Source organism: Lissotriton helveticus, chromosome 3_2, assembly GCF_964261635.1.
Source record: "Lissotriton helveticus chromosome 3_2, aLisHel1.1, whole genome shotgun sequence".
Lineage (NCBI taxonomy): Eukaryota > Metazoa > Chordata > Amphibia > Caudata > Salamandridae > Lissotriton > Lissotriton helveticus.
Window position 1 is genome coordinate 24,110,197 of NC_136062.1, and position 16,979 is coordinate 24,127,175.

The window sequence follows — 16,979 nt, forward strand, 5'->3', positions numbered from 1 at the left end:
ATGCTCCAATAGGGTTTTCATAATTTGTATAGCAGGGTGACATCAATCCATTATTTAGACCCTGAATGAGCTATGCCATATACACTTCCAATTGATTATATACCTTATTGAAATCAAAATAAAATAAAATATATTATATGTCACTCTTACCGTGGTCTCAATAATTTAAAACACCAAACCAATGCTTTGTGATCTACATTTCATATGATATTATTATATTCATAAATCATACTGCAAAGTTGGGTTGTGCCTATCATTCTTGAAAAAGCAATCCTAACTATAACGACCCAGTGGTGACTGCCACTAGGTAACATATGTAAATCTTTACCCCAAATCTCCAGCTTGCCTATCTTGTCTTATCCTACATCCACTCCCCAAAACCTAACCTGCTACCTCTCTTCCTAGTGAATAGTTGAAAGCCTGAGCATGGTATTGCTCTGTTTGTTGTGACATTAGCATTTTAGGATAGATGACACAATACAAAACACTCCTTCCCCATATTCTACATTCAATCTTTCTACTCTACTGAGCCCTCTTTCCTTTAGATAGGAAATAGGTGGTATAAAGCTTTACAAATAGGGAGCAGAACGTGAATTGTGAATGGTATAGCATATCAAAAGAATGAAAATATAAGGACAGAAAAATCTTTATAGTAGACCATGAAGAGGTTTCAGATTTGACTGCAGTTTTAAAATTGCAAACAAACGCAGAACATGTGTATATTTTTAATGCAGGTTACACACGAAATAGTTAATTGTTTTGAAAATAGCTATCCCAACAATAGCAAAGTTGCTTTTTCATATCAAATAGGAAACAGTTTAACATGCCTGGATAACCATATTTAAAATCTCAATTACATTTTAGTATACATTTCCAAATTAAGACCATCATTTGATTTTTTTAAAAGATGACCATTTCCAATATATTTTTATAACTTTTTTTAAAAACATTCTTTAAGAAATATTGACTGGAGATGTTTCTCTACAGTTCAGAAATAGTACAGTCACTGAAGTTATGAGAAGGTTGATACAACATATGGAGATTTCATGTGTATAAAAAGTACCTGTCCTCCTAAACTGCCCTCCTTGCTGTTGCTCTTTCTGCATCCTAGTCCTATGATATCACAGAAGATCTGAACCCTGTGCATTCTTAAGGGTGAATTCACAAGTTAATACACAATAGTAATCTGCATCTTTTTTATTTTAATAATTAAAGTCTTTCAGATGATGGACAATTCTTCAAGTGGTATGCTTTGGACCTTGTTTGCGCTTTCTATGAAAAGGTATAATCAGGTATGTATCACAGTTCCTGCAAGTGATCAATTATAATTGGAATAATAATCCCCTAGGAAGACATATAGGACTAAACTAGGGCATCTTAACCCTATTCTTTGGAATTGCATTTTATATTAAGCAAGACTGGTAAGAACAGTTCATGGCTATGCCACTCAGATAGAGCGGTACTCCACTACTCTGCTGCATGCCCACTGAAACGTGGTTAATAAGGCACATCCATGTATCTCATATGGCACTATGTTGGCCATTGCATAGCTGCTTAATATACAATCTCATTAAAAAAATATAACAGACAGGAATTTAATATTTTGAAAGAGGCTTTTTTTAAAATGAAAATTAAGAGAAAGTTGCCTTTGAGTATCTTCTAAGATTTTATACGTTTTCATGATGGCGATATACTACATATTATTGTCACCAACATACTAAAAATGCATCCCACAAGGTAATTTCAATAGGAGAGTAAGGATATAACATGATTTATGAAGTGCAATTGGAGAACCATATAAAAAAGGTATTGTATTTATGACCCAGAGACAAAAACACCTTTAAAAATGCTATTGCATGATGAAGTCATCAAAACATGCCATCATGTCACCTAAAAGTATTGGTTTTCTATGTACCAGTCAACATAATGTCTATTTCCATAGGAAAATAACCTGGCATAAATTGCATGTTTCAATATGTACATATGCTTTGATAAATGATCGACAAACGCCAATGCCCTTGTCGATCAAAAGATGATTGCAGAAAAATCACCCATTCTGATATTGCGCCCAAGGAGTAAGTTCTGATCACAGGTTTAGTAGCTTCAAAAAAACAGTCTGGCCCAATGATTAATCCTTTGCAAAGGAAGTAGTCCTGGATTAAAGTTTTCCCAAGAGGCATCCAGAAGTAAGAAGTTCCATTATAGCACCACACGTACAGGCTGCTGAGGTTTGTCAATATTGTTTCCAGGCTGGAATGTAACACTTGAAGAATCATCATGGGCAAATGTTTCTTTGACTGGTAAATATTCATTCCGCTTCAGATCTAAATTGAAAGCAAAAAGCTAGATTTTAGAAAATAAAATGTCAACATTTTAATTATACCTGCTCAAGCCATTTCTCAAAATGCATGTCTGCTAAAATTATGAATGATATAGTTAACACACTAAATAAGATATTGCTATTTTCAGTCATGTTTTCGTGATTTCTCAAATGAACATGTGACAAAAAGCAAATTTACTGATAATGAAATTTAGTGGCACCGAGTTTGCTTATTTGTAGGTAAAGCTGAATGAAAACTGGATTTTTACACTCTGTTGATCAACAATCCCAGCTATTTTTAGGTCGAGCCTAGACAGTGCTTGCCCGGTCAGGATCATCTGTTGTATCTACTTTGTGGGCTTGAACTCCACCCATCCCCTTTCATTTGTCTAACTGCATGCGTTTCTAAATTCCTTGCTTGACAGTGAGTAATTTGTCTTCATGGTCCCTCCTTTTTGTAAATCCTTCATTCCACTTGAGCAACGCTGCATGAATTGTCAGCTTCTGTATGTTCTATTTTATTTTCTGTCAAGAACTTTTTTTAAAATTCTGAACAGGTCGTCACACAAGCGAACATCGTTTGAGTGGCTATGTGTGTGCCTTTGTTATAATTGTTTCCTGCCCGTCTGTGCTGCCCCCTACCACGACCCGCCCATGAATTTGGAGCTCAGGGGAACGGTTCTAAAGCCTACAAGACTCCTAGGACTCAGCAGCTGCTCTTGGGCGCCATTCCTTCCCCCTTTCTGCACAATTGTTTTTTTTTTTTTGTAAAATTTTTATTTTATTTTGAGTTGCATAGGAAAATAAACAAAGGGCTGCGGGGGAACCGCACAGTACCCAAAATCAAGGGAAAATCCTTGTACGCACATCAGCAATGACCCAAACCATATCATACGCATATCCAGTCCAGGCTCGAGACAACATAGCAATTAGGACCACTGTACACAGTGTTCTACCAGCTTATCATTAGGTCGGTCCAGCTAAGACGACCAGTGCCGCAATGTGCCGGACCCCAGACCTCCAAGTTCCATACAAGCGGTGCAGATAAACAATTCGTGGATCCTCCACAGCCCAAAAAACCAAAACAACCAACATCCCCATCCCACCCCCTCCCTCCCCCCCGGTGGTGACGCCATTCACTCAACACTCAATCATATCCACATCACACTTGAAAGAGGTGCATCGACCTCAAAGAGGCCGGACATACGGCCGAGGGCAACCCCTTAGAAAGAAACGTAACCAGAGGACCCCACTGATATCGGAAATTCTTATACTGGCCCAGGAAGATGTCCGCCACTCTCTCCAGACTGAGCAACCTCCACAGCCGCGCATGCCACAATGAGACCGCCGGGGCCTCCTTCTTCTTCCAGGCCGCAGCCAGTGTGAGCTTCGCTGCGCCGAGGCACAGCCACAAAATCTTTTTATCTGCCCTGGTCTGATAGACGAGGCCAGGGTCACGCAGCCCTAGCAGGACACAGGCCATAGAGTCATCAATGGGATAAGTCAATATGTCCTTCATGTGGGAGAGGATTTCCTCCCAGTACGGACGGATCACCGGGCAGTCCCACCAGATATGGCGGAAGTCCCCCAGAAGTCCGCAACCCCTCCAGCACTTATCCGAGGTCCCCGGGAAAATGCGGTGAAGCCTAGTCGGGCACATATACCATTGCATGACCGTTTTGAGGTGGGCTTCCCTCAAGTGCAAGGAATGGTTAAAGGACGTCAAGTCGCGCCACAGCGCCGACCATTCCGCGTCCGAGACATCTCGCCCCAGCATTTCCTCCCATTGCCCCATATAACGAGGTCGAGGAGCTATCGTCGATTGAAGCAACAGCTGGTAAATGAAGGAAATGGCCCCCTTCATGGCAGACGTCCGCAAAATAAAGGCTTCAAACGGCGTCGGTGGTCTCGTAGCCGCCTCCACCACTCCAGGCGACGTAGCCCAATGAAGCAGCTGAACATGCCGGAATTGTTCAGTCTGGGGGACCCCATAATCTCTCATACAGTTAGCGAAAGTGAGGGTGTCCAGGCCGTGGAACAAATGGGTCAACGCCCGACACCCCCCCTCCCTCCACACCGCAAACGGCCCTTCATGTAGCGCCGGCGGGAAAGCTGGGTTGTAATGCAAGGGCGTAAACGGCGAAGGGAACGTGGTCCAACGGTCATCTCCCGCCAGTGAGTCCCACACCTTCAACACCGTGCTGGTGGGAGTGCTGATATATGCATTGAGGGGGCGGTCCTTCTTCGGTTTCCAGGCCAGGTCCCAGATTGACCTACCGGCAACGCATCGGTCCATATGGAGCCAGTGTTTCTCGGAGGTCTGTTGCGACCACTCTACCAAAACTCTCAGTTGCGCCGCTTTGTAATATAACTGCAGGTCCGGGAGCCCAACCCCACCCTCTGATCTCGGTCGACGGAGAACTGCATAGGAGACCCGTGCCTGACCCCCCTGCCACACGAAACGCAATAAATAAGTCTTGAGGCGCCGAAAGAAATCGCTGCCCATGGGGATAGGCAAGGCTTGGAACAAATATAAGAATTTAGGGAGGAGGACCATCTTCACGGCATGGATTCTGCCCAGCCATGACAGAAATTTTGGCTTCCACCTGTCCAATTCCGCCCGGGATTTCGCCAGCAAAGATGGGAAATTGGCCTGGAACAGCCCGCCCACCGTCGGAGTCAGATGGACCCCCAGGTAGACAATCGAACCCGTGGCCCAGGCCAACGGAGTCAGCGGCCGCACCCGGTCCCTCTCGACCTGCGACAGGGTAAGATTCAGGATGTGCGACTTGCTATAGTTGACCTTAAAGCCCGCCACTCCCTCAAAGTCCAACAAGGCCTCCCTGACGCAAGGAAGCGAGCTCTCCGGATCAGTAATAGAGAACAAGACATCGTCCGCGAAGAGCGAAATCTTATGCTGTTCCCCCGCGAATGGTAAACCTCGGATCCCGTCATGCTCCCGCACCGCCACCGCCAGCGGCTCGATGCTCAGCGCGAATAGCAGGGGGGACAGAGGGCAACCCTGTCTAGTGCCTCGAGTGTGAGCAAAGAACGCTGACATATGACCATTCACCGCAACCCGGGACCGGGGGCAGCAGTAATTAGCCCTCACCATAGTGATGAAGGTCTCCGAAAAACCAAAGGCAGTCATGGTATTGAATAGGAACCCCCAGTCCACCCTATCGAAGGCCTTCTCGGCGTCCAGGCCCACTAGGACCGCCGGTATACGAAATCGCTCCGCTTTTTCTATTAGATGCACCACCCGACGTGTGTTATCATGCGTCTGGCGCCCCTTGATAAAGCCAGACTGGTCCGGATGGATCAGCGCCGGCATAAGGTCTTGTAGCCTACGTGCCAGGATCGCCGAATACAGTTTGGCGTCCAAATTAAGAAGCGCTATCGGGCGAAAGGAGGCGCATTGTGTCGGATCCTTCCCCGGCTTTGGCAAGACCGTAATCATCGCCTCCGCCAGGGAGCCAGTGGAGGAACCAGAGGTGGCCACGTCATTAAAAAGGGCGACCAAGAAGTCGCAGAGCTCGGAAGCGTAAGATTTGTAAAACACAGCAGTGTAACCGTCCGGGCCAGGCGCCTTGTGAAGCTTCAAGTTCATAATAGCCGCTAGCACCTCCTCCCTGGTAATCGGTGCCCCTAAGAGCTCATTCCATTCCTTAGACACCTGCGGAAGGGGTAGACGCCCCAGGTATTCTTTCTGGGCAGCCGTTCCTAGTTGTTCCCCCTTGTATAGGTCCGAGTAAAAGCGACCGAAGATGGCCGCCTTCGTCTCGTCCCGATGCTGCAGCTGTCCAGCAGAGTCGCGGATCCCTCCAATGTACTCACGTTCCCACCTGTCACGAAGCTGTCGGGCCAAGTGCCTCCCCACCTTGTTACCACAAGAGTAGGACTGTCGGCCCAACCTCAGTAGGGTGAACTCCGCCCTGTTACTGTAATGGGCCCTCAGTTTCCCCCGTACCGCCGTGAGAGGCCGGAGGGTCACCCTCGAGGGGTTGAGTTTATGCGCCTGCTCGAGAGAAGCCAGTTCAGCCTCCAGGGCCTCCCTCTCCTTGCGTCGCATCCTATTGAGTTGTGCGTTAAGGCCCAAGCAAGTGCCCCTGATGGACGCCTTAAAGGCATCCCACGTGTTGGGTACTGAGGTATCAGACGGTGGATTGAGGGCAAAGAACTCCCTAATGGCCACCCGCAGCGCCTTGTTAGAAGCCTCGTCCCGAAGCACCGAAGCCGGGAAATACCATTTCCGTTGCCCGGAGCCTGCCGACGACCAGCGCAGAGTAAGTACCAGCATGCTGTGGTCCGAGACCGAGAGGGGCAGTATGGTGGAGTCAAGGACATCTCCTCTAAGAGCCTGGCTAAGGAATATATGGTCCAGTCGTGAATATGAGCGGTGTACATGAGAAAAAAACGTGTAATCCCTGGACGTTGGATGTAGAAACCGCCACCCATCAACCAACCCCATGTCCGCAACTTTTTGCCGTGACACCTCTGAGAACACACCAGTATCCGCCCTGCGAGCGCCAGAACAGTCCAGCGCCCCGTCCCACACCAAATTACAGTCCCCCATGATGAACAACTGCCCTTCAACAAAATCACCCACTTTATGCAGTAAACCTTGCAAAAACTTATTCTGGCCAGTATTAGGAACATACAGCACAACAAAGGTACAGAGCCTCCCCTGAACCAGCCCCCTCACCATCAACCAGCGGCCCTCCCTGTCCGTGCGTATCGCCACAGGCTGGAAACGCAGCGAAGCATGGAAGAGGAGGGCCACCCCCTTGTGCTTTGTGGACGCAGAGGATCTGTATATCAGAGGATATGCCTTATGCTTAAGACGCAGCTCATCCGTGCGTGTAAGGTGAGTTTCCTGCAGACCCACTATATCTAATTGGCGGTCTGTTATATATTTCCACACCCTTTGCCTTTTCTGCGGAGAGTTCAGTCCCTTAACATTCCAGGTCCCTATGCTAACAGGCATCGGGAGACAAAAAACAAGAATCCTCTATAACTCGGGGGCATGCCCTCCACCCCTGCCGGAAGATGCCCTGGTTACAACACATGTTAAGATCAGGCTCCCGCCAACCCTCCGCCCCACTGTCCCAACCTCGAGTCCCATGCCTACCCGCCTCGCATCCCCCATACCAACAGCACCTCCCAGTCTCCCTCTCACCACCACACAACACTATCCACAGCACGACCGCGTCACCACCAACACCCCCCCTCACCCCCAACCCCAACACCCCAAACAGCCCCTCCAAGACCCTCCCCCCCCCGGAAACCCCCTCACAAACCATCAAAAGTCCAAAAAGAGTCCTCCATGGGATGGCGAGGAGACATCGGCCGATGTCCCCCACGAATCTCGTACCTGGGCGTCTTCTCACAAAGTACATACGAACCCACGATACCTGCAGGGGTGCGCCCCTCCGGCGCCAGCCAGATCCCTCTTCAGAAATCACGCCGCCCCGGAACCAAGCTGAGAGGCAGACAGCGTGGCGGTGGCAACCGAGGCCACCGCGTCGACCCGTTCTTGCATGCTGGTGGGCCTGTCAGGCACCCTCCTCCCCCCCTCCCCGCCCACCCTGTGCCAGGAGGGGGACCTTCGCCGGCCCCTTGCAGAGGGACTCCTATCGCCAGGTGAAGCATCCGGTCCGTCGATCCCCAGTAGATCCATGGCCACTTGAAGGGACCTGATCTGTTCAAGCCTGTTGTTCCAACGAAATATGATGCGGAACGGGTGGCCCCAGGAGTAAGCAATGTTGCGGTCCCGCAGGAAGGCAGTCACTGGTCTGAACTCACGCCGTTTCCGTAGAGTAGAAGCTGCCAAATCCTGGTACAGCTGCGGGTGGTGCCCACGAAACTGGATAGACGTAGCCTCCCGGGCCTTCTTCAGAATGCGCTCTTTCAACTGAAAATCGTGGACGCAGACTAGGATGTCCGGCGGAGGGCCCCCCCCGCGCCTAGGAAGACCAACTCTATGGGCCCTGTCCATCTTGACATCCGTAATTTCTTCGTCGCCCAAGATCTGCCGGAACAGCTCCAGGACATAGCCTCTCAGATCGCCGGACTCCCCGTCCCATGGTACCGACTTAATACGGACGTTGTTCCGCCTGGAGCGGTTCTCCAGGTCCTCCGCGTGGGACTGCAGGTCCAGATTCTGTTCCCTAAGACGCAGCACGTCCTGTTGCAGCTGATGGACATCATTAGCCAGAGTAAGATCATGGTCCTCTAGGGTGGCTACCCTCTCGCCAACCCCATCCAGGTCTCTCCTCACCTCCCTAAGGTCCGACGCGAGCTGGGACCGCAGCTCTGAGATGTCATCTTTAATGGAAGCAAACAGCTCAGTCATGAATGCTTTTGTGACCGGCGCCTCACCGTCCCCTGACGTGGAGGAGGAGCTCGCCCCAGGCGATGGCGGAAGATGGGAGCCCCTGGCCAGGCCATCCTTGTTAGTCTTCCCCCTCCTCTGGTTGTTCGCCATCACAAGATCGGTTGTGTGCGTCTCCCCAAGCCGACCACAATTCGCCGGCGACCACAACCCACAGCGTCAATCGCCGTCCACGAGGTGAGGTGACCGAGGCGGGCCCCCCTCCCCTGCTCCACACCGCGGGCCTCCCTGTGTCCTTCTTCGAGGTGCTAGGGCCGCTATAGCAGGTCCGCTCCACTTCACGGCCAGCCCTTCAGATCTTGCGACAGCCCCCACCAGGTCACAGGTCAGTGGTGCCCGTGCCCCCAAAGACCAGAGAGCGCCTCACATGTCCGGGCCACTGCTCCCCGATTTAATGGCGCCCAGGTTCGCTGCACGGCACAGGCCCTCCGAGCCGAGCCTCACTCAGGTGGTAGGTCGCAGCTGAGACTCCAGGTGCCTCGCCTCCCCCTCCACTATAGGCCGCCGCCGTCCAGGGTGCCCTGCAAGCGTAGGCTACTTGTGGCCGCAATCCTCAGTTGACCCACTCAGGGGGGGCCGCCCAACCTGCACCAGGCCGTCCTCTCTCTCGGCCAGAGCCCAATGCCGTCTCCTCGCAATTCCCGCCCAGCAGTCCGGATCAGTCGGCGCCCTTCGCGTGCCAGATCGCGGTCCTGAGCCCCCCGGCTGCCTCCAGGCGCTCACCTCCTTCCGTTCTGCAGGGCCTCCGCTCCGCCGATCCGCACTCAGCCCCCGGCTCCGCCGCCGCTCCACACAGCTCGACACACGGGAAGGGGGCAGTGGGGCAGTGGGGCAAACGCCGACCTCCGGAGATCCCGTCGGCTACTGAGGCCACTGAGGCGCCGCTCCAGGCATCGGGCCGACCTCCATCTCCTTACGGCGACCGCTCTGCCTGCACTTCCTGTCGGCTTCCCTCCTACTCCAGTCCGGCGTCGGACAGGCCCTCCACCGCTTCCGCTCCAAGAGCGCGCCTCTCCTCGCGGGACTCTCCGAGGGACTAGCGCCGCCACCAGAACGCAGCCACTATGCTCCGGTGTTCCTTGGCAACAGAACCACCGGTCAAAGCACGGTCCCGGGGGTGCTATTCGGCGCTTTGTTGAATTCGGCGCCGGAGGGAACGCAGAAAACGTCTCACTCCGTCGCCATCTTGGCCACGCCCTGCACAATTGTTTTAAGGTTATGTTAAAGCCAATAAAGATGCTTGCTTCCATCTACTCCTGTTGTGTGCATACTTTTTAACAACTAGTTTGCGTTATGTGGTGTTGGGTTTGTTTTGGGCTTCTTTTGGCAATGCAAGAGTGTCTCTGGCTTGCTTTCAAGGAACATAGCGTTTGTTTATCTCTTTTGTCCTTTGTGATGGGATTTACCAGTCAACAGCCTTGTTAGTGTGTGCTTTGTCTTCACCCCCAATGAGTTTCACATGGCGGGGATAAGCGTTCAGAGCTTGCTGTCAGCATGGTTAGGCTCTGAGGACCTGTGTTTTGTGCTGTACGACATTAGCCCATCTACTGCACTCATTATTACCACTGGGTGAGCATCCTTATTAACCATCACCTCCATTCCAGAGGATCAAGACTCAGAACTTGGGACACATTTTACTTTCCCTCGACAATTCCCCAGGCCTCCTCTTCTACAACTTTCCGACACAAATTGATCTAAGATCTATGCCTTTTGCAATAAAGTTATGTGCCCAGGGTAGAGGGAGTTTTGCAATTAAAAAAAGCCTAGTATGTCAGTTGTGTGAACAATGTTCAGCTTGCTTTCCACAAGTAAGCCACTATGTTCTGTTCGAAAAACTGTCCTCTCCAGAGTTCAAAACATGTCTTCCCAATGTCGTTTTGTGTCACTCTTCTACATGCTAACCAGCCAAACACAGCCCTGAGTTTCCCTAATCCGCACACTCCTGTTTACCTGTAGTCCACCAGATGTTCATTGTTTGTCCAGCATAACTTTCCCTACCAACACAAGATGGCATGTTACCGGCCTACCCACACACACCTTGGCAGTGAACATGTCACAGTTCTCTCACTCCCACAGCAAGGCCATCACAGTTCTCTCATGTTGCAGGGAGCTCAGCGACCATTGGTCTCCCACTGCCTTAGGGCATCACTGCTCTCCCACACCTGAGGGAGCGAGGCCACCACTGGTTGCCTGCCCCCTTGGAGCGTCACAGCTATCCCACACCTCAGGGAGCGAGGCCTTCACTGGTCTCCTGCCCCCTTGGAGCATCACAGCTTTCACTCATGGTAGCTAGGCCATAACAGCTATCTGATTCGTTGTCTCCCACCCATTTGCAAAGGAACGTCGTAGCTCTCATTCCCTGCAGCTACATCATCACAACTTCCATTCCTGGCAGCTCCAAGAACATCTCTCCCACGACCCCACAGCACTAGCAGCTAAAATGTCTCAGCTCTCATATGCCTGGCGATGACAAAAACATAATTCCCCCACTCCTGTCAATTTTCAGTTACAATTCTCCCATTTCTCTAATCATCAGTGTCACATCTCTGCAACTCCTAACATCTACACTGTCATAGCTCTGCAACTAGACTGTTTTAGCACTCCTCACAGCATTATCCCCCCCGCAGCACCTCTTCAGCATCAGCGCAGCACAAACTGAGCATGAGCGCGGCCACACCTTAGCACAGTACCAACTCAGCATCACCTGAGCACACATCAGCACCATCACCTCAGCATGGCTCAGCACCACCACAGCATCAATCAGTACCAGCACAGCATCACTCAGCACTACCTCATCATCAGCACAATACCACCTCCGGATCACTTCACCACCACTGTCGTAATTTGGCAGTACCTGAGTTAGCGTTAAGCTCAGCTACACGAACATTTCTGTTAACTTGACTAAACGTGCGGGGCCATTTTGTATTCGGTGGCTTCCATTTTGTATGAACATGCGGCCTCGTGGTCAGCGTGCCCTTTCGTCCTTCCTTCATGCCAATGAACCTTTACCCTGCCCAGCAACAGGCTATTTTTAGTAATGGTCAGTCTCGCGCATGCGTACATCTGATCTTTGGACTAGAGAGTGGTCACTCCTTAGGAATGTTCCTCCCAACTGACCAGTGGTATTAAACCCCTCCCACATGTTGGCTGTGTTCCAAAAATGCCCATATATGTACCTAAAACTGTTCTAATGTATACCACCTACCTTTTTATTGCTGTTAAACTGTATAAAAGAGGTCGCGCACCGATGTTCGGTGTGATACTTCTTGCATTGCCGAAGGGTGCTGTAGGAATGTACCACCACCCCATGGGGTCCTAATAAACTTGTCTCTTTGCATTTTCAGTTTCCGTGCCAACTTCTGTTTCATGGTGTCAGAGAGTTTCTGCAAGTATGTAGACCTGATAGAACCCGATACCACAATTGGCGACCACGAAGGGACTCATCGGCGACTCGGATGCCCGAAGGAGAGGTCACGACGAAGGATTGGAAACTCGCTATGGACGCGTACGCTGCCACTGAGTGACCCGAGTCTTGGTACCCACGGTGTTTTTCCTTTCCTTCTGATCTGACCTTCCAGGTGGCGCCAGTCCCCGACTGAGATTCTGATCGTTTGGCTTGTCGTGTAGTGCCTGTTTTGGCTGATTCGGCTACGGAACTTGGCAGTTGGAATCTGGACATTTTTGAAGATATTTGGTAAGCTTCTGTTTGGTAAGGTAGTCTATTGACACTTACTGTGGCTTTTTGAATTTGAATTTGAATTTGTATGAGTTAGCTAACGTTTGGACCTATGATTTGAATTATATGTGGAGTGCACCTCACATAGGCAGGCATGTAGGGATATTTCTCTGCTTTTGAATTTGTTTGAACAGCACATTGTGCATAAGTACCCTTAAGTGCCATTTTATGTAATATCGCGTTTTTTCCGTGATATTTTGAACATGCCTGTTCTCAGCACACTCCGAGGAATGTGCTGCTTTGGAAATGGTACCACTTATCGATTAAATAAATCTCAGCCGGCTCCCCCAGAGGGGACTCCTAATCGCGAAATGTACATTAAATTCGGCCTTCCTCCCATAATGTATAGCACGTTATGGCACAAATACACTAAACCTGATCGTGAGTTGCAATGGCCACTACATGGGTCATTCGACTTGCGAAAAGTCCAATATGTAGAACAGTGTTTGTTTCAGCGCAGGTCTAGACAGGATATGTTTGATTGTGTGCGGATGTGGGAGAAAGCGGTGCGTGAACGAATGAAGCGTGCAGAAGCCTTGGCGGACAAAGAGCAGCAAAAGGCTGCTCGGGATAAAGCTTTACAGCTACAGGAGAAGGAATTGCAGGAACAGAAAGAGAAAGAGAGTCGAGAACGTAACTTGCAGGTTAATGGTCAGTTTCCTATTAGACGTCCTCTTTATCCTGTCCTTACTAATGAATTAGATGATTTTTCATTGTTAGATCGTTGCCCGCCTCGTATGTTCAGCCTACGGCTCCGGATGAGGACTTGGACGAGGATAGCCAGGATAAACAGCGTAGCAGGTTACATACCGAACGCATGACGGAATTACGTTCGATTGCTCGTAAACTTAACAGTGATATTATAACTGTGTCAGGGGTTAATGATCTTATGAGTCAGTGGTCTGACAAGGAACGGTTGTATTTTTTAAATCATTTTACAGATGAAGTTGTTGAGCGGTTTAGAAAACACTCTCCTGAGTTGGAACCTAAAGATATATCAGTTGGTCGTGAGAATTTTCGTAAAGGTATTTTTGCTCTTTCAGATGCGGACGAATTTTTCCGGCGGTTGGTTCAGTTACGAGATGAGGCGACACGATTGCGAGCGGCGAACAAGGCATCAGAGCAATCAGCGTCTGGATCGACGGAAAATACCCGAGTGTGCCCTATTTATGGATCAGATAAGAGTGTTGCAATTAATGTTTTGCCTATGCGGGAAGCTGCACCTTTGTATGTCCCTCCTAAAGGGGATGGTACGGATGAGGATAAGACGTCTAAGGATTCAAGGGGCTACTTTATATATAATTGGGTTTATACGCCATGGAATAGAGCAGATGTTATGGCACTTAAGAATGCTTTGCCTGACCCCCGTAAAAATCCAGCAGCTTTCTATGAAGGTGTGGAGGGTGCTATTTCTTCGTGTATTATGACGTTAGTTGATATCGATCTTTTCTTTGGGCTGATATTGCCTCCTGATATGTGGAGGATGATTCGAAAGTTTGACGATCGAACGATATTAGGTGCAGATTGGAAGGACATAGTGAGAGCTGATTCAGATAGGGAACCTGCATGTAAACCGTGTCAGTTGATTTTAGATTTGCCAACAGCTATCTTGAATAAATTAAAAACGCTTGTCCCTCCTAAGAAAATAGATTGGACAGTGTTAGCGTTGTGTAAGCAGAAGCGAGACGAATCGGTTTCTGATTTCTTTTCACGTTTTGAGGAAGCATTCCATGATTACAGTGGTCAATCATTAACAGAGGACACGGGCAGGCACTTATTCGTAGATAAGTATGTGGCTAATCTCCTACCGGAGATTGCAAAACGATTAAAGGCTAGTGAAAGTTCATGGACCACGGCAACGCCTGCCTCCTTATTAACTATGGCTCAGTATTATGAACGTCAGGAACTAGAGGCTAAAGAAAGTAGTGATAAGAAAGCGAAGGACTTAAAGACGAAAGTGATGTTGGCACAGGTTTGTGCTACGCAATCGAGAGGGAACGATAGGGGTAGACTAGGATCGTACGTTACGTCTCCCCCTCGTTCCGACATTTCTGAGGATCAGTGTGCATACTGTAAGCAGTTTGGACATTGGCTCGCAGATTGTCCGGTACTTCGTGAACAGCGTAGTCAGAGGGGTCGAGGAAGTGGAAGGTCACGGAATAGTTATTCAGGACCAAGAGGTGGAGCGAATGATCGTGGTAGGTTTGAAGAGAGGGGACGTGGTCAGGTTGAACATAATACTTTTGATCGGCGGAATCAATACCAGATAGCTGGAGGAGAAAATACTGAGTCACAGGATAATAGATATGCATAGGATTGCGTAGGATGGGGTGTGGAATCGGTTGAAGTACCAGTCGATCAAAGGGGTCCATATATATCAGCACATGGTTTGGGTTTTACTGATCAGTTTCTGGTCGACACAGGAGCTACTCGAAGTGCTCTGTCTAAACACTTGGTTCCAAGGGCTCCCCTGTCTGGCGAAACGATTACAGGAATAGGGTTCGATGGAACACCTTCACTAAGCCCATTGTCTCAACCCCTTACATTTCATGTTGGTAAATTCACTGCCCCATGTCCGTTTTTATTGTCTCCAAATACACCAGATAATATTATGGGACTTGATATGCTAAAGCATTTTCGTGCAACAAAACGCTGTGCCCCTGAAGGGGTGCGGGTCATTTTGAATGAAAACTACCCAGAAATTTAGAGATCGTGCCTCATGCAAGAGGCCGACGCATTAGCTTCCCTTCCAAGTACGTTATGGGCTACTTCCGATACTGATGTGGGTCAAATGATTATTCCTCCTGTGCGCATTACTGTGAAGGAGGGAGCGGTTTTACCTCGTGTTCCTCAGTACAAGATTTCTAGAGAAGGTGAAATAGCTTTGATACATATTGTGAATGACTTGATAACGGCAGGGGTAGTGGAGGAAGTTCCCTATAATGTTTAACGAAAGCATGTGAGTTAAGCGCTGGTCTATGTGTGAATATCTATACTGATAGTCGTTACGCCTTTGGAGTAGCGCACGATTTTGGCCTACTCTGGAGGGAACGAGGGTTTATGACCTCACACGGAACACACATCATGTACGGAGAGTTGGTATGTGTTGGACTTTGGCCCTTAGGGCAGGTTCACCCCTAGACTTTTTGCGTGAAATGGTGACCTGGCAATGGTGATTTTTGGGATTCTGCGCACTTTCACTGTGTCCCAGTGGAAAGTGCGTGCGCACTCTGAGTGCATGTGCTGAGCTAGGCCTGCCCGCCCATAGGAATGCATGGGGAATGTATGTGTCCCTGGTAGTTCCTGATGCGTGGGGTGTACAGGCTTGAGTCTGGTATGTGTGAACTCGTGTGAGTGAATGCTGCGCAACGGTGTATGCAGCATGTATGTGTCTAGTAGGGAAGCGCCATTTCTAGACATGGCTGTACGTGTGCTGTGAGGGTGCTGGCGTGTGATTGGCTGGAGCTGGCTGGCATGCCAGGCTCCAGGAAGTCTGGATGGGTCTGCCCGGTGGTGAGTGGGAGATCAGCATGAGTGATGTGTGGGAGGAGTGTACCTGTGTCCTGGATGGGCTGGGTTTTCCCCACACAATGCTGGCTCCGCCCCCCTGTGGTGTGTCTAATGACCCAAGCCCTGCCAGTGAATAGAGAGGGTGGTTGAGGTAAACAGAGTACTCAAGAACCAGCTGCGACTGGTTCCGCCCCCACTCTACACCCTTGAATAAGGGAAATGCTGTATAAAAATGGGGCTGTGTCCCCACAGTTTTTGTTCTCTGCCAGGATCCTGAGGGGGCTGTTGCTGCTGCTGCTGGGCCAGAGGACCGCCACTTGGGGTGTCTCCCTGCCTGGAGACCCAGTGTGCTGGCTCTGGGCCCAGCCTTGCCCCCCCCCTGCCCCCCTGGAGGACTTTTGCTGGACTTTGGGCTGTCCTCTAGCGCTGGGAGTGCTGGAATTGCCTCTTAGCGCTTGGAAGCGCTTGCAGATTCCTCCGAGCGCCTGGGAGCGCTTTTGTTCGGCTATAGCGCTTTGGAGCGCTTTCTTGTGGCTTGTAGCGCGGGGGAGCGCTTTCTTTGAAGAGGCCGGTGCCCACCCGGCATTGGCCGCCCCAAGCGAGTGCCACCTCGCTTATTCTCGAGTGTTTTGTCGCCTGGCAGGTGCCCACCCTGCCAGGGACCTTGCCGCCCGTTTTCACTTTTTCTTCGAGGGTGCCGACCCCTCGGTAACTTTAGCCCCCGCCTAAAGGTGCCTGAAACGGGTCGCCGCGCTGCCCGCGACGACCCGGAAGTGGTCTGTCAGGCCGGCCAACCAGAGCGCGGCCCGACGGAAGTTCCGCCCCCGCAGCCGCGACCCGGAAGTCAGGCCGGCCGGGGGCAGGACAGAGAAGCCGGAAGCAGCCACAGCGTCCTGCCCGGGGCTCCCAAGTGTAGGGAGAGCCCCGGACCTTCCACCAGTCCAGGAGAAAGGGAAGAAGTCTGCTGCGAGCCCCGAGGAGCGGGAGCTCTCGTGACGCAGCTGCCTGCCAGACCGGTG

General features: G+C 50.2%; 1 protein-coding gene across 2 annotated transcripts in view; it reads right to left on the reverse strand.

Annotated features, from left to right (window-relative positions):
• Positions 1-709: 709 nt before the first annotated feature.
• LOC144826433 (transient receptor potential cation channel subfamily M member 7-like) overlaps positions 710-16,979 on the reverse strand; it is a 1,864,676-nt gene continuing 1,848,406 nt past the window's right edge. Inside the window, exon 39 of one of the 2 annotated variants that reach the window (XM_078684758.1) lies at positions 710-2,324. In XM_078684758.1, the coding sequence (XP_078540884.1) occupies positions 2,200-2,324 (125 nt within the window). In that variant the 3' untranslated portion in view covers positions 710-2,199. The remainder of the gene's footprint in view (positions 2,325-16,979) is intronic. The other variant, XM_078684759.1, reaches the window with a different exon arrangement.